At 32.7% G+C, this 26430-nt stretch overlaps 1 protein-coding gene across 1 annotated transcript in view; it reads left to right on the top strand.

Moving 5' to 3' along the window:
• Nucleotides 1-9965: 9965 nt before the first annotated feature.
• Nucleotides 9966-26430, top strand: part of LOC118197707 (alkylglycerol monooxygenase-like) — a 94089-nt gene continuing 77624 nt past the window's right edge. Inside the window, exon 1 of the mRNA XM_085815330.1 lies at nt 9966-10218. Within this exon, the coding sequence (XP_085671456.1) occupies nt 10108-10218 (111 nt within the window). The 5' untranslated portion in view covers nt 9966-10107. The remainder of the gene's footprint in view (nt 10219-26430) is intronic.

Raw genomic sequence — 26430 nt, forward strand, 5'->3', positions numbered from 1 at the left:
ATTCCGAAAGCAGCGCCACTAATTTGTATACCGCAGTTTTACTCAGCTACTTTTACTTGGCAACATATTCAAATTTTACACGGTTTGGCTTATTTTTGAGGGAGTTATCGCTATTTTTGTGATTTTTCCTTAATTTATGATAACCAGTGTAAGAAGGTGGAAAGATATACCAAATCTAGAGAATGAAGTCACATAAAAATAAGTTAAAGCACACATGTGGTAAACATTAAAATACAATACAGAATCTTCAAATCAAACTAGATGAAGTAATAAAATCCAGTTTATTTTAAATAATAAAATAAATTACAATTGACCTCTGTTCCGATTAAACGGTCGAGAGGTAAGTCACAGCTATTAAAATATTTCTGACAAAATATAAAAATATTTCTGGCTATTGAAACATGGACGCTCAGTTAAAATATAACGGACTGATAGACAAACATTACAATTTAAACAGGCTCATTCTCAACTTTCAAAAGGGAGTTGTGTGTCACTCTAGTGTAACCAATTCTGAGGCGAGTCAAAAGAACTTCCTCCTTACGATTTCTAGTAAAATCCCCATTGCTCAACTGTAGGCTTTACACTTCTCAACTTGTTATGAAGCTGAACATCCCAAAGTTGCTACCACTTTTTTAGGATCTTCTCTTTGATGACACAACAGATATCTGTAAAAGGGATGAGGCGACTGCACAGTTCAACAGCAAATTTTGCTGTGATATCTGCCAGCTCGTTTCCTTTTATTCCCGCACGCCCGGGAAACCAGCAGTACAGGATTTCCTATCCACGACTTGTTAAGTTTATGTGTATCTTGAGAACATACACTTTTACAAGATTATGAGTGTTGGGAAAAGCTTCTAACGCTTTCAGTGCACTAAACGAGTCTGTGTAAACTATGAACTTTTTCTGGCAGAGCTTTCAGATTTACAAAACACCCTAATATATTGCTGTTAGTTCAGATGTTAAGACTGAGAAAGCGTGGTGCAAACTCCTGCCCTCTTTGTGATCTCTAATTACAAATGCCATCCCAACATGAACATTTGACTTGGATACATCTGTATATGGCGGATGATAACTGCTATATTTATGCTTGTGCTTAGCAAAGAGTTGTCTGTAAACGATTTCATTAGTGCTAGCTTGAAAACATCAAGAAGCTAGATTCGTGCACTTTCCCAATGTGGGATTTCAAAATTCTGCACTGCTTGGAGGCATACAGAGAGGGAGAGTTCCTCTGTGGCTGGGCGAAATCTTAAGGGAAAGGAAGTCATACAGGACGGACGTGCTTTAAATAAAGTGTTACACACATTATCAAGTAAGTACAGCTTAGAAGGATGTTCAGGTTGCGACAAAATATGAAAATACTGCAAAAGGGACAACTGCTCACCCCTCAGATGGAGTGATGGTCTGTCAAAGTCAACATAAAGGCTTTGGACAGGAGATGTCCTGAAAGCTAGAGAACAAATCTGCAGAGCTTGATGAGGAACAGCATCTGTTTTAACAACACTGAAGACCAAGCGGATCTGTAAACAATTGAGCCATAGTCCAGTCTAGAGCGGAAAAGCGCTGTGTAAATGCGAAGCATAGAGAAACGCTCTGCGCCCCTGGAAGTGTTGCTCAGGATGGAGACCTCGCTTCCTACAAAAGTGCATACACAATGTCTTCTGTTTCGAAAATGTAAATCCTTGTTTGTCTGACCATTCTTGGATCTTGTTCGAAGCGATCTGCAATTACCTCTCTATATGTCTCATGTCTGCCCCTTGACAGCTAATCTGTAGGTCATTAACATATAAAGATCCAAAAATGGTGGGAGGAAGTTCTTTTAATACAGAGTTTAAGCTGAACAGAGTTATACTAAGCTCATTTCTAAGTTAAACTCTGTGAATATTACGTTTCCTCCCCCTCTTCACGTATTTGTCCAACATAAAATGGCTTTCTCTTTCTTCTGTAATTTTATCTCTTACGTATAATCTGTGAATTTGTAAGTTTATTTTATTTTGTGTTGTGTTGTTGTATTTTTTTTACTTACCTCTGTAAGCCTTGTGTAATACTATGTGGTGCACAAGGATTTAAAATTTTCAATTAAAAAAAAACAGAGCCAATCCTTACTTGAAAAGTTCTAGCTCTCAAAAAATTCTGAATGAAAGTTGGTAGGTTGCCGCGCAAGCTACTGTCGTGAAGACCACGAAGTATTCCGTATCTCCATGATTTATCATAAGCTTTCTAAATGTCAAAAAAAAAAAAAAAGTAGAGACAACATGGATTTTTCCAACAAAAAGCTTTTCTAATGGATGTCTCAAAGAGGAGCATGTTATCTATGGTTGTACTTCCCTTTCGAAAACCGCTTTGATAAGGCGATATAACATTATTCTTTTCCAAGAAGTAAACTAGCGGCTGTTTACCATTTTTCAAGCATCTTGCATACACAGCTCTTAAGGGCAGTTGACCGATAGTTCAAGGTATTCCTGGGGTCTTTCCTTGGCTTTAGAAATAGGAATCACAGCAACTCTCCTCCATGCACTGGGAAAAGTTCGCTTCTTCCCCACCCTATTGTAAAAGTGAAAAGGGCTGTAACAGCTTTACATATTATTAAAATCTTGTAGTTTAAATAATTTAAATAGATGAACATTAAGGTATTTGTTAATGGCAATATTTGAAACCAGACTCGAGCGCCACGTGCGACTCTCACACGAAGAATGTAATATTATTTTTAAATGTTAGAATATGTTTTCTCTTCTTGTTTGTATGTCGCCATTTTTTTAGTGTTAAATAAAAGTTATTGCTGTGTTCCATCATTGGAGTTGCTTCATTTCGCCAAAGAAGTATCACAGTATTAATTATTTTGGAGGCACCGACCGAGATCGAATAATCGTGCGTATTTTTATTTCATTAGTTCATCACTGAACATAATATTAGTGATTATTACTTCCTGTTAATATTGAATTGCTTTATTTTATTAGTTCATCACTGAACGCAATATTAGCGATACCAGATTATTACTTTCTGTTAATATTGAATTGCTTTATTTTATTAGTTCATCACTGAACGCAATATTAGTGATACCAGGTTATTACTTCCTGTTGATATTGAATTGCCTTATTTTATTAGTTCATCACTGAACGTAATATTAGTGATACCAGATTATTACTTCCTGTTGATATTAAATTGCCTTATTTTATTAGTTCATCACTGAACGTAACTTCCTGTTGATATTGAATTGTCTTATTTTATTAGTTCATCACTGAACATAATATTAGTGATACCAGGTTATTAATTCCTGTTCATATTAAATTGCCTTTTTTTATTAGTTCATCACTGAACGTAATATTAGTGATATCAGGTTATTACTTTCTGTTAACACTGAACTGACTTATTTTATTAGTTTATCACTTGAACGTAAACTTAGTGATACCATTTTAATGCCGTCTCTACTAGAGTTCAAAGGAAAAGAAAAATAGCTGAAGAGAAGATCTTGGAACCGATGAAAGAAGAAAATAAAGCATCCAGAGATATCGTTGAAGAAGTTAAATCACCGGAATTAAACGTGGAAGATTTTCACGAAAATGTGAAAAACGATACAGAAATTAATATTGAGAATCATTTTGCATTGCAGCGTTATCATCATCTTTCGGCTTTTGATTTAATATCAAAGCCGCTACTAATAGACGAAGAAAACAATTGTCGAAAGCAAATGACAATTGAATATTATCCGAAAGGCACAGATGAACTGAGGAAAGGCTTTGCTGTGAATTATAGCCGAGGAACTGGTCCACCATGGAAGAGATCTGGGCGCCGTCAAGAAAAAAAAGGAAGACTAGATCATTCTCCATTTTTTTCTATTTAAATGTGGCGTAAAAGTATTTGTTGAAAACTTAAAATTTTGGTCTAAAGTTTAGAACTTATGGGAGAAATTACTTCTTCTTAAAATAATTCAGAATGCCGAGCTTATAAACCTTCGAATTTTACAGAACTTTTCCCTTCGGAAAAAGTCTCTCCGTTGGGGGAGAGGTTGTAGCAGCTTTACATATTATTAAAATCTTGTAGTTTAAATAATTTAAATAGATGAACATTAAGGTATTTGTTAATGGCAATATTTGAAACCAGACTCGAGTGCCACGTGCGACTCTCGCACGAAGAATGTAATATTATTTTTAAATGTTAGAATATGTTTTCTCTTCTTGTTTGTATGTCGCCATTTTTTTTAGTGTTAAATAAAAGTTATTGCTGCGTTCCATCATTAGAGTTGCTTCATTTCGCCAAAGAAGTATCACAGGGCAGTCAGTGGCTTATATGACAGATGCTTCAGCATTTCGTAATACGCACCATCAAGACCCGGAGAAGACCTATGTGTCTACAACAGAGCTCTCTTTAACTCAAGCATAGTAAAATCCCTATTATAAGGCTCAGAGTTGGAAAAGTTGAATGATCCAGGAATTCCTCTTTCTCTGTCTTCTTACTTTTCGTTCATTTGCTTTCGCTCTTTTGAACGCTATAAGGTTTCATGAAGTAGGGTATCTACAAAAATTCCCCATGCTTTTTTCTGTTTTTTCAGTGTTTCATGACAGTCACGATTCCGTGATGGTTTCAGATATTTTAGCATTTTTCCTGATGTTCTAGAAATTGAGAGCTTAGCTGCCTGAATGCATTTGTAACTGCTTCCACTGCATTATCAATACGCAGATCTTCTACCATGTTCTCTGTGAGCTCTGCAGAGGAAGAGAAGAGTTCCCAGTCTGCCCTATCAAGTATAAACCGAGGGGGTCTCGAAATGGGGTTTGCTCCTTTTCGTGCAAGAGATACAAAGATAGGATAGTGATTGTTGTTGTAAAGATCACTTCAGACACAAATTGCAAGATGGCAACAGAGATGGTGAACAGATGGCTAGATCAAGAGCGTAAAGTGTCCCTGTATGTTCATAGAAATATCTGTCCTGCCAATTCAGGAGACAAAAGCAGTGATCGATGATGTGCTCAATTTGTCTTCTTCTTGAATTGGTGTCTTTGCTTCCCCGCAGTGGACTACGACCGTTAAAATCTCCCATTATGACAAAATGATCAGGTAGCTACGCCACAAGACTATTTAAATCCTGCTGATCAATGTGCTCATTTGGAGGCACAGAAACAGAAAACATTAAGACCATGATATGAATATATACTTGTATAGCGACAACTTGGAGGGATGTCATCAAGGAAGTGCATTTGTTGGATAGTCAAGTGATGTGAAGAGACCTACACCTCCACTTGCAACTTCACCAGCAAGATTATCTTTCCTGCTGAAAGAAAACCTCCGAAGTTTTGCTAGTTGTCCCGGTTTCAGGTTTGTTTCTTGCACTGCTAAGCATACAGAATGATGAGCATTAATCATGTCTTTGATGTCCATTAGATTTTGGTAATAACCATGACAGTTCCATGAGATGAGGGTGGCCATTATGTTCAATGTTTGTTTTCCCTGTGTTGCTTTTTAGTTTTGCATGGAAGCAGATGTTTGGAAACTTCCAGCCCCTCTTTTTCTTCCATACTATCTGAATCTAAAATTTCAATTTCATTCAATTTCAGATTCCGTCATCAATAGAGCAATTGCTAGGGCTTCTATTTTTGTTAACTACTTTTGGAGGGACAGTTTTTGGTTTTCTTGGAATTACTATTTCTTTATTTTGTATCACATGGGTTGGATTTTTCTTTTTCTTGCTGTTGTTAATCGGGTGGGGTTTATTTGGGGGAGTCTGCGTACTTATTGAAGTTTGGGTACCAACTGAAAGAGTTGATTTCAGAGGATTCGCATAAAATGTATTTGGTCGAATCTGTACATTTTGAACTAGTTGGCTTCGGCATACGAATTTTCTGATTTCTATTTTGGGCATGAGCGAGAAAATGTTGGGTGTTCACCCTTGCAGTTTATACACAATAGTGTAGCGGTGCAATTATCATAATCATGATCGATCTTTGAGCGTCGGGCGCAAGTGAGGCTGCCACGACAGGACATCTTAGAGTGGTCGAAATGCTGGCATTGGAAGCATCGCAAAGGGTTTGAAAAATAAGGTCTTACAGGACAATTTAGGTATCCGGCCTTAATATTCTTAGGCAGATAAGGAAAGTCAGGATCACGTATTTCTTGTCTATCAACTGACCTTCTTTACGCATCTTGATCCTCCTGGCAGCACACACATTTTGGTCAGACAACCCAGAGTCTATTTCCTCTTCGGAAATGAAAAGGAGTTCGATCTCTGAGTTAACACCACGAGAAAAATTGAGTGTTTTAAGTGCTGACACTTTAACATCGATTTGTCCAAGTTTGTTTAATCCAAGGAGTGTTGTAGACTGAGTAGAAGAAATAGTCTGAACTAGTAGATTTCCAGAGCGCAGCTGTTTAATGTTCTTTGGTTCTCCAGTACAAAGTTGTATATACTTTTGAATTAGAAATGAAGACAGCTTTTGGAGATCGCCTGTAGAGTTGTTAATGACCAGAAAACGTGCTGCACTTGTTGAATTTATATCAGGATTGGCATTTTCATTTGTTCCAACATTTTTAGAGGCATAATTCTGTTCAGTTGAAGAGCGCAGATTGAAATGAGCCATATTTGAAAGAAAGAAAGGTTCGGGTCCGAGCGTCCCACCCACGACGGAGTCCAACAAGGGAACGTAGATTCCTGTGTTATGGCTAGCCAGACCTATACGCTAACTGAAATCCCACAGTCGGATTTTCTGAAAGCAGGTACTCCCGAGAGCTTATCCCCAAGCCACTGACACAAGGACTAGTGACCGGAACGCCGTCTCATGGACCTGCAACATAAGGTTCTACCACCAATCAGAGTTATGTCCATGCGACGGAAAGGAATCTACCATCCACCGCCGGCGGCATTCATTGAATAAATAATAGTAATATTACAATGCTAAATTGACAATGTCATTTGTACAATAATTGTTACATAATAATCCGTATGAAAAATAAATATACAATCAATTAATCATTACATCATTACATTGTCATGGATAGGATCTATGCTGTGGAGAGGGGAACTTCTATTATATATTAACCAGTCTCTAAACCTATGTCTACTTCAATACGTCATAACTTCACCTTCTTATCAGTTACACACCTAATGATGTGTGTCAGTCCTATTGTTTCAGTTATCCACAGAGTAGTCCAGTCACATCAGTTCATGTAGTTGATAGTTCCCTAGCCCAAATTTTATGATGTTGTGTAGACTATTCTATGTTCATATAAACTGGATTCTAAGTTAACTTTTGATAAATTCGAAGTACACATTTGTTAAGTTCATTGTTCACATAAACACTTGTCCACTTCGATACATCATAACTTCGTATCCTTAGCAGTTTGCACACTGTGTCGCAGTTATCCACAAAGCAATCAAGAAATTGCAGTTGGGAAGTTCATGGTTATATATACACTATTTTACTATTATCCACAGAAGCAAATATTTTGCAAATGATAGCTTGGATCCCAGATGATTTTTTTTTTAAAAAAAGAAGGAAAGAAAACTAATTCTTAAATTTTTTCAATTCTAAATTGTGCAAAACGACAGATTTGTTATACAATTCCAGTCTATGGAAATTGGTATTTCAACAGTATAAATCACATATTCTAAAAATGCTATTATTTATTCCATTACGTGTATCTAATTGTGTTTATAAAAAGGCTACACTAATACACAATTTCTTCAAGTAGTTAAAAGTGTCTACTGAAGAACAGGAACTATATTAGACATAAAATACATAATTATTCAAGCCGATTAACACCCGTGAGGACGACAAGGTGCCTCTCGTTTAGCTGAAGTAAAAGTTCACTTTGGAGCTGTATTTTACATATACTTCGATGGCATAGCCTCGTTATTTTAAATTTAAGATACCAACAGTCCTTAAGACTGGAGGTTGTTTACAGGCTTTTTCAAAAACAAATTGAAAAGTTGCTTCATAACAGAAATGATTGTGTTTCAGTGCAAGTTGCTTATGCTTCAAATTTGAAAGAACCATATGAAAAGATGAAACTTTTGCTTGACAGTACATATTACAAGAAATGCATCACGGCATAGTCCTTGAAGATCTGCAAACTAATATCTATATTTCCTTGGGAGATTCGAATCCCGCGAACGGGCTGGCTGCATGGGTGTTTTCGTGGTTTTCCCCATGTGTAACGTGTATACGAGCCATTTTCCCTTAGAAATTCCTCCACGAGGGCATTCCTCCCCTTAGGCAGATAGCCCTCGAGGCTTTGCCGTAATTAAATAACATAACCTAACCTATATTTCCTTGAGCTTATAATCTATGTAAATTAAATACTCTTTTTTTTTTTTTCCTTTTCTATGTGAAGGTATCCCACTCTCGAGAACAAAGACGAAGCATTCTATTTAAAAAGTCTGCCCTAAAACATTTTTAAGTCTTGAAAATAAGCATACTTATCGTGTCCTCATATTAAACTAAATTCAGTGAAAAACCTTATTAACATACAGGAAAGAATCTACGTTTCTTCTTATTATTTTTGTTTCCAAAAGTTAATGCAGTTAATACTTAGGAGGGCATCTTTTGTTGGTCCTCAAACAAGAGAAATAATAAATGATCTTGAATGCGGAGGTATGTTGGGTAAGGCTGAATTTGACGGATGAAAATCTTTTAAAAGTATAATTTCTCCTGCAGTAAAAAGACCGTACATCATTGGGAATAACACATCGTGTAAGATTCATTTAGTGAACTTTATATTTCCTAGAGGAATTTAAAGTGATGAGTATTATGGACACTTCTGCCAAAATCTATGTGCAGTAGAATTCGATAGTATTACGAACGTTTAGCAATAAATATAAACTTTGTATACTTGATCCGCCCCCCCCCCGGTTTGGTTAATAGAAGTTCGACTGTGTGATGAAAACGCATTACGGCAGTCAACTGAAGGTAAAATGTCAAAGAAAATCACTTGTATTTTATTCTGAGGAAATTATCTCTGATTGTATTAGCTAGTAAAATAATAGTTTTTTTTTTTTTTTTAAATAAAAGGCGGCATCTCAGAAGCAATGCCTTAATTTTACAAAATTTAACAATTACAAAACAAAAATTACAATACTAACAAAATTAGAAAACTTGCAATAATTAGGCTTCAAAATTGACACCAAAAGTGCATGAAGTCTTGCATTTGAAATCTTTGTTAAAGAAATATTTTAAATCTCGTTCAGTGTAACCTAAAAAGCTCTTAAATTTATAATGGAAATTTCCGATAGCTCGAAATGATTCCAGTTATTCGAAATTTGCGTGTATGTATTTGTGAACCAATTTCTTCTAACGATTCTTTGTTGTAATGCTTTACAGCAAAGAATCATTAACATGAATTTACATGTTAACGGTTCATGAATTTTTATTTACAATTTAAGTTTACATGAATTTTTATTTACAATTTAAGTTAATTTATATTTGATTTACCTTGTGGGATTTTGATTTAATCATGAAAATATAAATGGCTTTCATGCAAATGAATTTCTGTCATATGTTACGTGTCTCTTCCTAGTTGTTTACGACTGAAAACTCGTGTAACTTTACGAGTTCTTCTTCTTACTAATTATTATGAGGGTGTGCATAACTTTCATTTTTGTAGCTAACAGTTTGTGAACGTTTGCTTCAAGGATTTTTTTGTATTTAATACTTGCATACATCGCATTTACCTTGAATTCTACATATAATAAAAGTAATTTGAAACTTAACAAAAACCAGTCGCTGCGAAGTATTTTAGAGCTTTTACGCGGTTTTTCATAACACAGCAAATCAAGGTTAAGATATTGCGAAATTGACATAATTTTTACTGCTAATAAACACAGAAATTAAAATTAATGAAAATGAGGCAAAAGAAAAAGGGAAGAAACAAAGCATGATTGCGCAATATTTCCTTTCACCTCGTGAGGGGGATTCGTTTTTATTCTCTAAGCAAACATTTGGAATGTTTGCCTTCGCTTTTGCAACCTTCATTGTCAAGAAGGCTTACTTTGCTTTCAAAGTGGGATGTGAGGAAGACGTATATTTATCCTGTTTTTGAAACACTGTATTTCTTACGCTTGTGAAAAGAGAGCGGCATATTCGGTGGTATCTCATTTTCTACATAATTTGTAAGTAAAAAATGGAAGTTATTAAACGCTTTTTGGAAAAATTGGGATATATGTGGTACATTATGAGTCCCGAGGAACATCTGTATGAGAATGTTAAAGATGTACCGGATTATTACAAGGAGGTAAGTTATTTTCATCATATATTAATCTCTTGAAAACTTAACAGTCTATCTACTTTTATTTTTTTTCCCCTTAACAAATGTCATTGCTTTTCATGTAAAAATTTTAATAGATTATTTTCTTCTTTCTTTCCGCATGTCTTTGTGATGCAACTGAAGAGCACGGCCGGCTAGCAATTGGCAGGTCAAGTGTTCGAATCTCGGCGAGAGAAATGCACATTTTTCAGGCCTCCTGCCTTGATAAACCTAATAACTATATAAGTGGCATCCAAACTAACAGGTGGTCGACGATAATTCGTCACCACAAGGATCTGGCAATTGGCCCCCTTGTCCTTAGTTGTCCTTTAAAAAAAGGACTATGTAAGATATTTCCCTCCTCCCTTCCGCATGCGTTCCTTGTGTAACTGGATAGCACGATTGGCTAGCAGTCGGGAGGTCCCGAGTTCGAATCCTAGCCAGAGTATTTCGCATTTTTCATGTCTCCTGCACAGATAAACGTAATAACTCTACAGCGTATTCCCGATAATTTAATAAGTAGCTCGAAGTGCTAAAAGTTTCGTTGGAAAGCTTTCAACGGGTAAGCAAAATTAGGAAAAATGAACTAACCCGTGTTTCACCTGTTAAAAGAAGAGAGTAGGTGTGACGAATTGCATATTGTTGTGAGATTCACCAGCGTTAAATGAAATAATCTGATATATTTCTTTAAAGGCTATTTTTTTAGAATATACAGGTTTTTCATTTTGTCATTTTATCATAACTATCATTAGCATTAATTTGAAAAATTATTATTGCCATATTTAGAAATGATTCTTGAAGGACAAAGATAAACATATTTTATTGAAAATTGATTATCAAAGACCGTATACTTTTGTTTTTGGCGAGAAGTTGACGTGTAATTTACAGCTTTAATCTTAAACTGAATTACTTGCCCATTTCTTGCGCCATATTAGATATAATGCATTTGTTAATATGAGTATTTTTAAATATTTTTCTCTGGTCAGTTAATACTTTTTGTAATATCATTGTGAAATCTCATCTATCTGGGTTTACTATTCACATTATTTTTGTTTTTGGCAGTTTGCTTTGACTTTTATTTCTTAATGGAAGAAATGATGAAATGCAACAATACAGTGCTCTCACTTTAAACAGCCAAAATGGAAACAATTATTTGAGACTTGTATTTCTATTATTTGAATTTATTGTTCCGTTCTGGTCATTCTTACAATTGTTTTAGATACTTTATTGTCTCCCCCTGCTCTCTATTACAACTAACACTTTTTCCCTAAAACAAATATGGTAATGAACAGAACTGAACAATAAAATCAAATAATCGAAACAGAAGACTCATATAATGATTTCGTTTTGTATCTGTTTCAAAATGACGGCACTGTATTTGTTGCGTGTTTCTTGATACAATGCCTTGAATCGGGGGGGGGGAACTGCTGATAGAATGCAATTTTTCTGAACTAATTCCATTAGAGATATTACGAAGATAACGAGTTTTTAGTTTTCCGTCCGAGTACTTCACTTGCCTCTCAATGATTTCAGTAAAAGAAATATTGCAAGATGTTTTAAATTTAAGACTATAAATTTAGAAAAATTAAATTTATTAATTATTTTTTTAACTTTTTGTAGACTATTTATCCTAAATTCAATAATCTTTGGTGTGAAACAGCAGTTAAATTGCAATTATAATTATTGGATATTATTGGGAATGCCATAACTAGGAATTTGAGTCCTGATTTACGAGAATTGCCGTTCTTTGTATTTTTCCATTTCTTATTCTTGGAATATTTCGTAGAAGTCTTGAGACTTTAACTGAAATTATATCCGTTCATGTGACATATGATTACATGCATTCATATGACTTGTAATATCATAAATCTTAAAGTTTTCCTATTAATTATGCTAGTGAGCAATAGAAATTTTGATCTGGGAATAACTCTATTATTTTAAATGAAGCATCAGATGGATTTTGAAGAATTTAGAAATAAAATCCCAAATTTCGACATTTATGCTCAATGTTTTTGATGCAATGAAGGTTTATTCATGGAATAAATTGACATCAAACACGATTAGTAGCTGCTTTAAAAACAGAGAATTTTGTTATGATTAACAACTGAATATGATATGGTCGGCGCTATATGACGTGAAGCTTCTGCTGAAAGCATGGAATTAAATTTCTTAGACATAACAATTTTCAAATTACATGTCTATAGATGCTACAGTTCTTTTTTCTACAGTTTTTATTCAGTCAGAATTTTATCTTGATCATATGGTTTAGTTTTTGATGCAGATTAATAGGTTACAGATGGAAAGGTTAGAAAAAAATTCTATGTTGCAGAAATCTGTGAAATTTGAAGCCAGTGAAAAATGCCCTATTTTGTATAAGATCAGTCAGAAATGAAAGGAACTTCTTTCTTTCTTGAAGTTTTGTGTCCAAACACAGGATCTCTTCAGCTTACGCAAGCAATCATAGATTATAGATTGCTTGTGTCCGCTGAATAATAAGATTTATTTTAAGTAATCATAGATTGCTTAAAATGAATGCTGTCACTTCTTCGGTTTAATTAAAGAACTGCCTAAAAATAAATGCAAAACAACACAATATTTTCTGTTTGAGTGGTTGATGTTGCCTTGTATGATTCTCTCCATGATTGAAAAATATGTTTTAAAATTAAAAAATGCTTTGTAGAATCTCAAGAATTTCTAGAAGAGATTCTGAAGAAGTATTTCAAGTATAAATTCAGGAATTCTAGGTTGTCGAGAAAGCAAAAAGTTAGGGAAAACAAAATCACTATATTCATTGCAAAATCCTATTATTTTTGCACTTCTTTAAATGGTGCTGCATATATTATTTTCGCATTTTACTAGATCATTTTCTACTTGAATTTATTTAGTGCAATTTTGCGTGTAGAACAAAATTTTGCAAGTTAGAGACACTAAAAATAACTGCGAATTCAAAAGTATTTGAGAGTTTTATTTTTTACGAATATTAGATAACAATGTATCCACACAAATAATGACATATATTTCGTCTGTAACTATAAAATGTCGTAATACTAATATTTATTAATTTTAATCAACTTAGATTTTACCAGCGTTTAAATTTTGGAAAAATATTTGACTTATTTTTTTAATAAATCTAGTGAAACGTCTAATAAGTGCATTGAAATTTTTGACTGTTTGTGTCTCTCTTTAAGTAACAAAATAAAGTAGTCTTGTAGAGTAAAATAAAATAAAGTGATCATAAGTCATCTGGAGTGCAAAAAGTGTAACCTTTTGCGATAAAATGACAAGTATTTTTCTTCGTCAGTATTTCATGCCGAAACCGCTCAATGACAAGTACACTGCAGGGGGAAAAAAAGGAGGACAGTTCTGTATCTCCCGATTTACTGGGCCGATTGACAAAATTCAAATTGCATTTTTCATGTTTCGAAAGCGCGACTTAAGATATTAGCATATAGATTTATATATAGCATTGTTGTAGTACAGGTATTTTAACACAAAGTCGGACTTTTTCTGAAATGACATGCCAATTTCTTTTGCATATTTCGATTCTACTTCTCAAATTACGACTAAATATAAAATTTTGTAAAATTTGGTGAGAAATTTACGAAGAAATTCAAAATTTGTCTTGGCACATTTTTTTCACTTTAAGTAAAAAGTCATCGTTCTTACTTTCAAATAAATAAATTAAAAACAAAAAATTCAGATTTTAAATTACGTTCAAAGAGGCGTTTCTTTTTTTAACATTTTGTGTGTTATCCTTATTTATTAAAAATCACGTTCCATAAAATTCAGTTTAACAGCAATAATTTTAAAATCATTTTAAAAAGAGCATATCTTTAGAATTTCCGATACAGAGATTTACACTGCGTCAACTCGACACCAATAAACTTCGCCTCTACTTGAGCGGTAATTGAAAATCGAAAGTTGAAATGTTTAACAAGTGCTAAACTAACCTACAGGGCTCAGCGAGATCGCGAACTTCAACCCCCTTCTAAAACTAGTGGCAGCAGATAAATGCAATTAAGCCACTTGAACCAGCAATCAGCAAACGTGCCTCCGACCGAGACAACAGTTAGAGCCCAACTCTCTAACTTCCCTACTAAAACCTCGGTATTAAACTTTCCTCCTCAAAGCAGAATTTGCATTCTTCCACGCGCGCAACCAAATTTAACTATTCTGGCACTGACAATTAGGGGAATGAAGGCTTATAGGAAAGTCTGAACTAAAATTTAAATTATTAGTTAAAATAAATATAAATCCCTACACAGAGTTGCCATTGCTCGCTTTGAAATCGTTTAGTTTGTTAATCAAAAATTCGTTGAAGTGTTACAAAATATGACAAAATATGAAATCGATAATAAAACAAATTTCAAATTAAAATTACGACTTCCACATGCCCATATTCTAAAGAAGATTACGTTATTCAAATTTTGCTGGCTCTAGGTACCGTTGATTTATCACAGTGTGAGAAACATACATACATTCATGCAGATTCTTCATTATTTAATTTCTTTAAATATAATACAGAGCGATAATGTTTGGTGGCAACAATTTGGAAAGTGAAAAAACGCTTATCGTGAATCGACGCAAAATGCCAAAACGAAATTAATAGTCCTTTTGGACAACTTGTCCCTTTGAACTAATAATTTTAACAAAGTGTGTAAACCACATTTGCCGTTATTATAGCTTATAACCAACATGCTAAACTTCAAAACGCGCCAAAATGTAAATTCATGTATACCTTAGGAAATTATATTATGATTCATTATTAAATTATATTATGCCTGATACATTACAGTATAAGCTATAGATAATTTTTTTTGTGATTTCTGGAGTGATTTTACCCCATTCTTCTTGAAGCATCGATTTTAATTGTTGTTTTGGAGACATGGTGTGTTTGCGAATTGTTAATTCATATTCTTGCCAAATATTCTCTATGGGATTTAAGTCTGGAGATTGTGGTGGTGTTTTTATTATTTCAGGACAGTTATACAGCAGCCAGAGTCTAACGTTCAAAGCACTGTGCTTGGGGTCATTGTCCTGGTAGAATTTAAAATCGTTATGAAGGTTCAATTTTCGTGCTGAAGATGATTCAAATTTTGATTTAAAATGTCAATATACTTGTACTGATCCATTATACTGTCAATAAAAACAAGATTACAAACTCCAGCGGACGACATACACCCCCATACCATAACTCCTCCTCCACCATATTTTACTGTTGGCACCAAGTTCTGTTTGCGAAATTCTTCCCTGGGTTTTCTCCACATGAAGATTCTACCGTCAGAACCAAATATATTAAATTTACTCTCATTAGCAAATATAACTTCATTCCCGTAATCAGAATTCTTATTTATGTTGGATTTTGCGAAAGCCAGTCTGAGTTTTCTATTCTTTTCACTTACGAAGAATTTTTTCCTGGCTGCTCTACCGTGATATCCAGCAGATCGAATTACTCTTCTAATAGTCTCAGGATTAAGAATTACACCATATAATGCTCTTAAATCAGCAGCAACTTTAGGAGCACTCATTCTTGGATGTTTTTTTAAATATTTCGAACGATAATGCGCTTTATTCCATCAGATAGCTTTGATGGTCGGCCAGGTCTTCTTTTATCCTGAATGATATGATTCTTTTTATATCGTTTAATGATATTGAAAACTGTTGAATGACTCAAGTTAACTGTTTCAGTAGTTTCTCTAATAGATTTTCTACGTTCAATATGCAAATTAATAACTAATTTTCGAATTTCAGACAAAGTTTTTTTTTCGTTTAGCACTCATTGCTGCACAGAGCTAAAAAACACAAAAATTCCAAAACGAACTGGAGAGAAATACTGCAGCCGATTTTATAAATTATTGCCAATTGCTTTTGAGTAAAAATGAAAACCCAAAAAATATTTTTATTGCTGACTTCAGACGATTTTTCTTGCATAGTACGTAGGTGTGTCATCACTTATGTGAGCTATTTTTTGCTCCGTTCTAAACAATTGTATTTTTATCAAATTAATATTTTAATATTTTGAGAAAATGTATGTTATGTAATAATTGTTACTAAATTTAAGTATGAAAGACACCCATAAAAATTTTTAAATGTTTTTCTAATTTATTTTATTACAGATTCCTTCTGTAAAGCACAAGTGTCCCATCACTTTTGTGAGACACTGTATATACACGTTTTGTACTGCCGATTGCGATAAAAAATTGAGGTGCGCTAGTTGTTCAGATGCTATAGCAGTTCCATATACAAGGTTTCAGTTTCCTTCGTTAATCGTTTTTGAGTTATGCGATATACATGCCACGCCGAAAAAAAAAAAAAAAAAAAAAAAAAAAAAATCTGGTGTGTACACCACATGACTTCCTTGTACGGAATATTAAATTATACGCATTTTTTCTTGCATTTCATTTAAACTTATTGGATTCAATTAAATCTACTTCGCCGACAGAGCATAAACCACAATAGAATAAATGCATTCTTTAAAATTCACTCTAGTATTTGTTTACCATAGCGACACTCTGGTGCTATATTCACTTAACAGTATTCTATTTCGTTCATATTATAACTCATAATGCACAAAATTTATATCATTTAAAGAATAGAATTATCTAATCGTTGCTACATGTTCTATTCAAATACTATAATAAAGCTAAAATGATGTATACAAGAAATTAAGCAAATAAAACAAAAAAGAAACAGTTTTTCACAGACGATTGAGTATTTCTCATTCAATTAATTCAGTTCTCACTTCGCGAGAAGGCAAAAATACATAAAAACTCAAACTATTTATATTAAAAATTACGAAGTAAATCTTAAACACGTATTTCCTCGAAAAAATTCCAGAAAGGATTAAGCATGATTTAATTGGGAATAATAAATGAAGGCGTTATCTTTGTTGTTGCGAAGCTAAGTTTCTCTAGATTGGCAACAAATCCACTAATCTGCTGTTTCAAATGTAAACAATCAATGGCCGCCATAAAAAAAAAGGCTTAGTGGCACTTAAACAACTTTAAAATTGTTGATAATTCTAAAAATATTGCATACAGATTTACTAAAGGCATAAAAACCTTAACCGGAAGATGAAAGCAACATAATTCAATCATTTTTAAAGCAAAAAATGTACAATTTACAAACATATAAGAGTAAAGAAACTGAGATCACTGAGCTGGGTAACAGAGTGGATATATATATAAATATATTTATATACGTTTGGTGGGGCCGATTGCAACCAATATACGAGATGCACATTTACATGTTATAGCAGTTCTATATACAAAATTTCAACGTTCTGAGGCTACTCGTTTTTGAGTTATGCGAGATACGTACGTACATACGTTCGTACAGAAGCCACGAAATATTCTCTTCAGAATTCATTTTAAAGCAGTTTTATAATTTTTTTGGAGAAAACGAGTCTTTTATTCTGTCTTTACGTATAGATATCATGCAAAAGCATCGTTAAATTGCATTCGATAGCGGTCAAAATGGATATTTTCGTTGAAATATGCTGCCTGAAACTTTTCACGATTACAATACTTCCTTTTTACTTCGTACAAGAAAGTAAAAAACCTTTTGAATTGACTTCGCTATTCATTTTGGAAGTCCATTATTGATCCATACGTAAATACGTCACGCAAAAATTCATTCAAATGCATTCGGGAGCTGTTCAAAATGGATATTTCCATTGAATTATAATACTCGAAATTTTTCGCAATAACTAAACTTCCTTTACAAGGCAGTAATTAGACTAGATAATCAAAAACTAAAACTTTGGTATAAGATTTCCGGAACACATACGAGGAAATCAAGCTGCGCAAGAGAGGTTTGCCTGTATGATGTACGGGCAAAATTGTCGAGCGGTTAAATACGTATGTTACTATGTACGCTGTTAATATTTTCGGGAAATGTTATCAGCAGAAGCTAATAGGTACACCGAACAAAAAATAAGGAAAGGGCATTGTATCAACAAGAAAATAAATGCGAAATGATATCCTGTAACTATCGCATATTTGTCGCTATATGTTATTATGTCCCAAATAAAATAAAATCAAATATAAAGATGTAATAATCGAAAAGATTAATATGTATGTCAATACTTTCCACAATTTATGTTTGTTGGAATGATCCTAACGACGCTTTCTGCAATCACTACCAACTTTCTGTACTCGCTTTCTGCAAGTCACATTTACCAGATAATAAAACTTGTAGACCTTTTTTGCATAGTGACATATCAAATAAGTTGAAAGTCAAAACTTCGCGAAATTTTCCAAAATGCAAGGGCAGATAAAAGAAAACCTATTAAAATATGCCAGTTTTGCTACAAGGAAGATTATCACATTCCTGAAACCTATAACGTATGCGTAATTTTTTTCCCTTGAAATTCCGGGGAGAGGGGGTCATTATGCTCCTTCATAGTGAGTTACAGCCCTACTTTTAATTTACAAAATATATAAATCAAACGATATGATGCATGTTTTATAATAGTATATATATAACATAGAGACTAATAAAATTATACATTTCTTCTTGTTTTCATAACTTTTCATTAAAAGATACCACAAACATACAAACAAGTTAAAACATATCACAAAGGGTTACATTTAGTTACTTATTTGTGTGAATCCCCTACGGAATTGAATGGAAGCAGCTGATAAATGGCAGGTTTGTACAAGTCTCATAGATGAAAATAGTTCTTTTGATGTGTGATATAAACACCAAACAAGTAATAAAAAGCCTCAACAGAAGCAGATGAAAGCAATCCTGCTTTGCTATATAAACAACAAAGCACCTCAAAGATTTGATATTGCTTCTTCAACCAATAACACGTTGAATGAACAGAGAAACATTTATATTTTCACATTCCTTTTTCTTTTATTCATAGTAGATAAGAAAATTGCTAGTAATATACAGGGTTTCTCTAATTAAACTGAAACACTTGCATCTAGAGTGCATACAAAGATACATGTATATTACAAATTAATACAGTATATGTTCGTTTTAGAGGCTAATATTGTAGCGACTGTTCTCGGAATTAAAAAGAATAAATCTCATTTTGCTACTTTTATCCATTTTTTTTTAAAATAGGGACTATGTGAAGTTCCTTCCCCTGATGAAAGACGAAGAACGGAAGTGACCTACCCCGGAAAAACCGGTCGAGGCAGGCTGGTGGGGGGGGGGGAAGAAAGACTGGACGGGTTGGCACTTGGAGTTGACCGGCGAGCATGCCGTGTGAGAATGTAGAGAACTGAAACATGTTTTAATTTCTTTTGCGCGCCTAATATATATATATATTGTATATAGTTTATTTTACAGTGTATTCGTTGTATGGTGTACTGTCTGTCTATGGTAAGAACACCTCCCGCCACGGTGTCTGGCGGGTGGCGGTCGCTATAGCAACAGGGCTAGTATATTTCAAATAGGGACGAACCAAGGGTTGCTTTATTGTTATTTTGTTTTTGGCGACTGTTGGCTGAAGGGAAAAGAGTTTATCATTCATCTTCTTGGTTTCATTCCAGCTGCACGCATCTTTTCTTAAGCCTTATATTATTACTATTAGCTATTTTTATTCTCGTTGTTATATCTTTTGTACTGGTATTTGTTCAAATTTGCTTCTATTTAGCTTGATTTTCGTAGTGCTATGTTAATCGCCAATTTTTTAAAATGCCCTTCCAGTTTAAGAAAGGTCAACCTTTAAAGTCTCAGGCACGTCAAATCGTGTACAATGTCGCAGAATTTTGCGCTTCTGAAGCTTCGGCGAACTCTTTAGTAGTTCCTCTTCCTCAAGTTTTGAAGAGAACATCGCAAGCTACTAGAGTATCGGAGTATATAATTAAAAGAATTAAGCGCGAAGTATCAACAATGCGGGAAGATCAACTTCTAAATACGCCTGGAAAGAAACGTAAAAGCCCTGCTAATCATAAGTGCGTAATTGACGATTTTGACAAATGCGTTATACGGCAGACTATACAAGACTTTTACATCAAAGAAAAGAAAGTGCCATCTGTGCGGAAATTATTGCCTGTTTTGAGGCAAAAAATAGACTTCCCGTGACAAAAAGACTCATTGTGCAAAGTTTTGCGTTCGATGAATTTTCGCTGGAAGAAATGTGTTAACAAAAGAAAAATTCTTATCGAAAGGCCTCACATTGTATTTTGGAGGAACAATTATTTACGCGAAATAAGGAAACTCAGAGCAAGTGGACGCCACATCGTTTACATCGATGAAACATGGATTGACAGCAATTTAACTTTTAAGAAATGTTGGCAGCATGATACGGTTTTGGGCGCACAGATAAATGTCAGTTCCAAAAATAGACTGATTGTTGTCCATGCTGGCTCTTCCGCAGGATTTATTCCAGGTGCCCAACATATATATAAAGCATCAGCTCAAAGCGGGGATTATCATGGGCAAATGAACTATGGAAATTTTGAAAAATGGGTGTTGGAAAAGCTTCTTCCAAATTTACGACCTCAAAGTGTGGTATGCATGGATAATGCCCCGTATCACACAAAAATTGAAGATCTGATACCTACGAAATATGCTACAAAGCAAACAATGGTAAATTGGCTGATGAAGAAGACGATATGCTGCGATCCCAAAATGCGAAAAGCGGAACTGTTCAGCTTAACAGAATGCAATCGTCCTAAAAAAGTAATATATAAAATTGACAACATCATAAAGGAAAATGGGCATCATGTTGTGCGTCTCCCTCCTTACACTGTAAAAAAAAAAATCTGTAAGGTTACTAAGAAAACTCATGGAAACTGGGATGCCATGGGTTATTTGAGTAACAGAAACAGGTGTTTTCTTTGTAACATTACAAGAGTTTTGCCTGTAATGGTTACAGATCTTTTTCTTGTAATATCACAGCATATAGTTATGTAAGTAGAACATATTTTTTCTCATGTAAATTCCCAAACGATATATCTGTAATGGTTACAGATTATTTGCGTGTAATATTACAGCAAATAATTATGTAAAAAGAATATGTTTTTCTCATGTAAAATCCCAAACGATATATCTGTAACCGTTACAGGTATATGCATATGATTAACCGCTACAGGTTAATCATATGCTTGTATTATTATAGCAAGTTATTATGTGAGTAGAAGATACTTTTCTTACGTAAAATTCCAATGGTTGTATCTGTAAAGGTTTCAGATTATTTCCTTCTAATATCCCATTAAGTAATTATGCGTGTAGAATATATTTTTCATAGATAATACTAAAGGATAAGTCTATAAAAGTAATAGATTTTTTTGTCTAAAATGATGATTATTATAATAAAATATATTGAAATCAAGATGTTTTGAGTAAAACAATATCTGCATGTGTATATCATTATACAGATATATGCAAGTGAAGCATAATAGTTTGGCTTTTTAAATTAGTCAATTTGACCTCAGAATAACATTAATTTAAAAGATGTGCTTTCAACAGCAATGTTCTTTTTCAAAAAGTAACATTAGTCTGTTGCAGAGTATTTTTGTTTTATGAAAAGAAACTTATGTCTGATATTATTGAAAGGCCTTTCATATTATCATTTTGATTAATTTAAAAGTTCAAATTAATATGCTACTCCTTATATTTGCAATGTAAAATAGCTGAAAAAAATAGTATGTTTTATTTGCATGTTTTAGTGTCAGTTAATAAGATATGTTCTAGAACTTTCTTTTTAGTAATTTTAGCTAAAATAGACACACGTTGCTCTAGATTTAACTTATATGAGTAAACGTGTTGCATGTTGATATGATCATATTATTACAGTAAAAGACATTTTGTGAAATATTTCTATGAAGAATTCAGAACAGCTGTTCTTCATATTTCAAAAATATATTCTCTCCTTCTAAAAAATGACATTTTCAGTAAATTAAAGAATTCAACATAGCAATGAACTTCATTTTGTTACTACAAGGAATTCAAATTTTGTTCATACGCTTGAATTACAACGTCTAACTAATCTTTTTATTCTTATCTGCACTCAGTGTTTGTCAACAGTCTGCTATTGTTTGAAATAATGCATAACTTTTTTACTTACCTTCAAATAATTTCCTTTGAATTAACAGATAGAAGTCTTTCATTAAAAACCTAATGTCATGCTTTTTGAATAAGCATAAAACTTTGCCAACTGACCTTAATTTTTAAGGCCTTGTTTCCCTTAAAATTCTTAATACAATTATGCATTTAAGAAATTTATTTCTAAAATTAATACTTCAGTTTAGCTTAAAATTTAATGCATTTTAATTTTACCTATAATTTTTTACAAACATAATATGTAATAAATCTAAGCTTAATATTTACCATTTCGAAAGTGATACTAAAAAAGTATTCCTAGTTATTATAAATTTCGAGATTCGCATACAAAATTGTGAAATAAACATGTGACAACAGAAAACAAACTTTATGCTCTCTCTATATTACAGCATGTTAATTCAGAAGTTTATTGAATTTATAATTTTATTGTGAAACACTATGAAGCAAATAATATGCTAATTAAAATACAGAAGTAAAAATAATTTATTACTTAATTCATAAACTTTACATAAAACCTGAAAAAAAGAATTAATTAAAAAATAACATAATACAATTTAATAAACATTTCATAAAAATTCGTTTCGACTGCTTGGAAAAAATGAATGGTTTTCCCCCTCTTTGTAAACCATGTCTCCTAAATAAAGAAAAAAACATTTCTTTTAAAATCATAATCATGCTCTTAAAAAGCTTATAAAAATTATTTTAATAGATGTTTTAAACATGTGCTTATATAACACTTTTAATCATATTTCTTTATAATATCTTAATTAATTAAAAACAGCTTAAATTCTTTAAAAAATTGGATTACAGTGAACCGTCTCATTACGACAAGCTACCTCAGTCAATCACTTTTTAAATTTAACCAGCATTCCTCATAAAATAACTAATTAGTAAACATAACTTCTCTAGGATGCCCACTATCATTTAAAGATCAAAATTTTCAGGAATCACGTATAGCTAGCTTAGAGAAGGTTCATTGTACAAAAACAGCCAATATTCAAATATTTTCATAAATGAAGCCACCATAGTTATTAAATATAATATACAGTATACTTATATTCAGAATTCAGAACTTGAATAAATTTCTCGAACTGTTTTAGCATTCGAAAAATATTATATTTATTACCTTAAATTTCTAAAACAATATTACATATTCTTCCAAAGGAATCACTGGGACTCGGACAACATTTTCCCCTTAGCTTTCTTTCAGCACAGGATTCTGAATATGTTTTAATGATTTAGGTAATGTTTGTCTTCCTTAAGGCCCTCACAAAACAAGTTACCCTAAATGTTTTGTCCGCATAGTGGTCATTTTCATCTTACTAACTGATTTGCTAGTGGATTTTGGGTGCATGGCCTATCATTGATGAAACAATAATAGTGAACAGCTTCAAGAAAATGGGGATATCTCATGCTCTTGATGCCATATTCCCACTTATTTTTACTAATTTTATCTTCCGAAAATTAAGAGGGAAAAATTAAACGAATAATTTAATTTCCAAAGGACACAGTCACAGTAGGAACATAACAAATGAAAAGTAATCATGGATAAACTACTACTATCACAATATTATTTATTTAAAATAAACCTTTATTTCAATAAGAATACACATAATTGCAACATCTAATAAGTTATCTCATTTCTTCTTTATAATTTGAACTTCTGTCATTCTCATTGTTGTTCTTGCAAATTTTTAGGCCTCAGATCATAGATAAATAATTAGAGAAGGTTGTTGTCCGATGCTTGCTAAGGTGACCATTCAGCTGATATGGCAAAATTGCACAGTGAATGGCAGTTGGTATTTGCTTTCACTATCATAGATCATTGTTTGAATTAGACTGACATAATATTCAACAGTTAGAAGAGAAAGATTCAACGGGGCCTTAAGTGTGCAAAAGTTTGCCTTTGTTAGTATGACGAAAACAAACATTATGTTGATAAATCCATTTTAAAATCTTGGGATATTCATTTTCTGAATGCATTAAAAGGGGGAAAATTATGTAAATATTTTTTTAATTTTCAGAATCTGGTTCTAAAGCTGGGTGGGGTGGAATATGAACGCAATACGGTAATTCTGAAGATCATTGCTCGTGGCAGTACAAACTAAACGGTGATAACTTGCATGCTGTAGAAGACACAAATTGCAGTTCCAGATGCATTAAATGCTTTGAGGTCTAGGGAGTAGCAGTGGACAATACTAAGAGTGAAATTCAAGGTATAGGGAAGTAGGAATGAAAATTACTTTTATCAGATAACTTAAATGGTTATGTTACTAAGCGTTCTTATTGGAATGTAGGTTTCTTTTAAATAATAATACTATGATAGTTACCAGTAGTTCATTCATGAATATTTTTGATTGGTTATGATCTTATTGTAATCACATCCTTCAAAATTAAATTGATTGCTTATACCCCCCTTGATTTTCATACTATAATATAAAAGGAGGAAAAAAGTCTGCAAGTAAACATAACTCCTCTTTCTCTCTCTATATATAGACATCTATCTTCGTGTGCAACTAAGCAAAACAAATGTGACTTTTTCTTCTTTAAAAAAATTGTGTAAATAAATAGGATGAGAATTAAGTTCATTTCAAAGACTTATGACACATGAAATATACATTGTAAAGATCGTGACTTGTAAAGATCGTGACTTGTAAAGATCATGACTTGTAAAGATCATGACTTGTAAAGATCGTGACTTAAAGAGAACGTGAAATATAAATAATAGGACAAGAACTTGCATTTTACGGTGTGAGAACAAGAAGAGGATTCGGAAGATTTTTATATATTTTGTTTAGAGAGTTTAATGTTTAGTATTTTAATAGTTGTAAGAGTTTAACTGTAGTAGTTAAGAGTTTAAAATTTTGATAGTTAAGAGCTGCAGCATTTATTTTTTTTTTTTTGGTTCTGTTTTAAAATTCAAATAAAAGTATTTTAAGACACAATAACACGCCGAATAAATACTGATTCAGAAGTCAAACAACAAAAATCAGCGTTAATTCACAAAAGTGAATTAACGCTGATTTTTGTTGTTTGACTTCTGAATCAGTAAAAGTATTTTGTTCATTCTGAAAATTTAGCTTGTTCTTCCTACAAGGTTCAATATCCGTTATATTGAAATAAAGAAAAAATTTTTACTTACATGATCAAAATAAATTAGAAAATTAAGTTCAAATAAATTTTAAGCTAAATTACGTGTTGCAATGTAAGTTGCAATAATTCAGTTGTAATAATTAATACTAACAAAACCAAACATCATATTCCCATTCTGCAAAGTATAAAAATTCTTCTGCAAAACTGAAAAAAATGACAAACACTTTGGCTTATTTGATAACTTTCAAATTCACTCCTTTGTTTGCATTTAGAATTTATAACTTTAATTTTCCACAGAAATTTGTTTTTGATTTTAAAAAATTTCACTGGCATAATTTCATTCACTTTAGCATATATTAATAGATGCAGAAGGTTTTTGTACCTTACATAATTTTAAATCTTATGTAAACTAACGTAATTAATAACAAAATCAAAACATAGATCAGAAACTACTAGTGTAACACGAAATGCTATGAAATTAATAAAATAAGAATGAGATAAAATATATAGAATTAATATTCCACATGTGTGAAGTTTGGAAGTTTTACGTTAAATATTTTTTTTAAATTAAGTATTTTTAAAAATGACCCCTTAAAGCATGGGACCTTTCGTAATTAGAACTTGCAAATTCACTTCGCTAGTCTTTCATAACATTGCTTTTCTTTTATTAACAAGAAATATTGCATTCAGTAATTTAATTTAAGATATCAAAAATAATGCTACTGAAAGGCATGAATACTTACTTAAATTTGAAATTAATTTGGTTGACTTAAAATAATATTTAAAAAACAAATCTTCATATATACGTCTAAAAATCAGACCTTATTAATTTTCTTTTATTTGAACGATATCTGAATTCTGCCTTAGTTTGGACTAGTAAATCATTGGGCAATTAAATGCCAAGCTATAAGAGAACTAATGTAGTTTACAAATGCACTGAATTTTATTTCCAGTATTAACTTTCAAAGAAAGTAAAATTTTCTGCATATTTGCATCATTTGCATTGATAGAATATGGCAAAGCATGCAAAGGCTATCAGCCTAAAGGGAAGTATATATTCATGGGCGGTTTTGTAAGGAAATG

This window comes from Stegodyphus dumicola, chromosome 4 (assembly GCF_044657685.1).
Source record: "Stegodyphus dumicola isolate Sdum_Otavi_A_Nest chromosome 4, ASM4465768v1".
In the NCBI taxonomy this organism is placed as follows: domain Eukaryota; kingdom Metazoa; phylum Arthropoda; class Arachnida; order Araneae; family Eresidae; genus Stegodyphus; species Stegodyphus dumicola.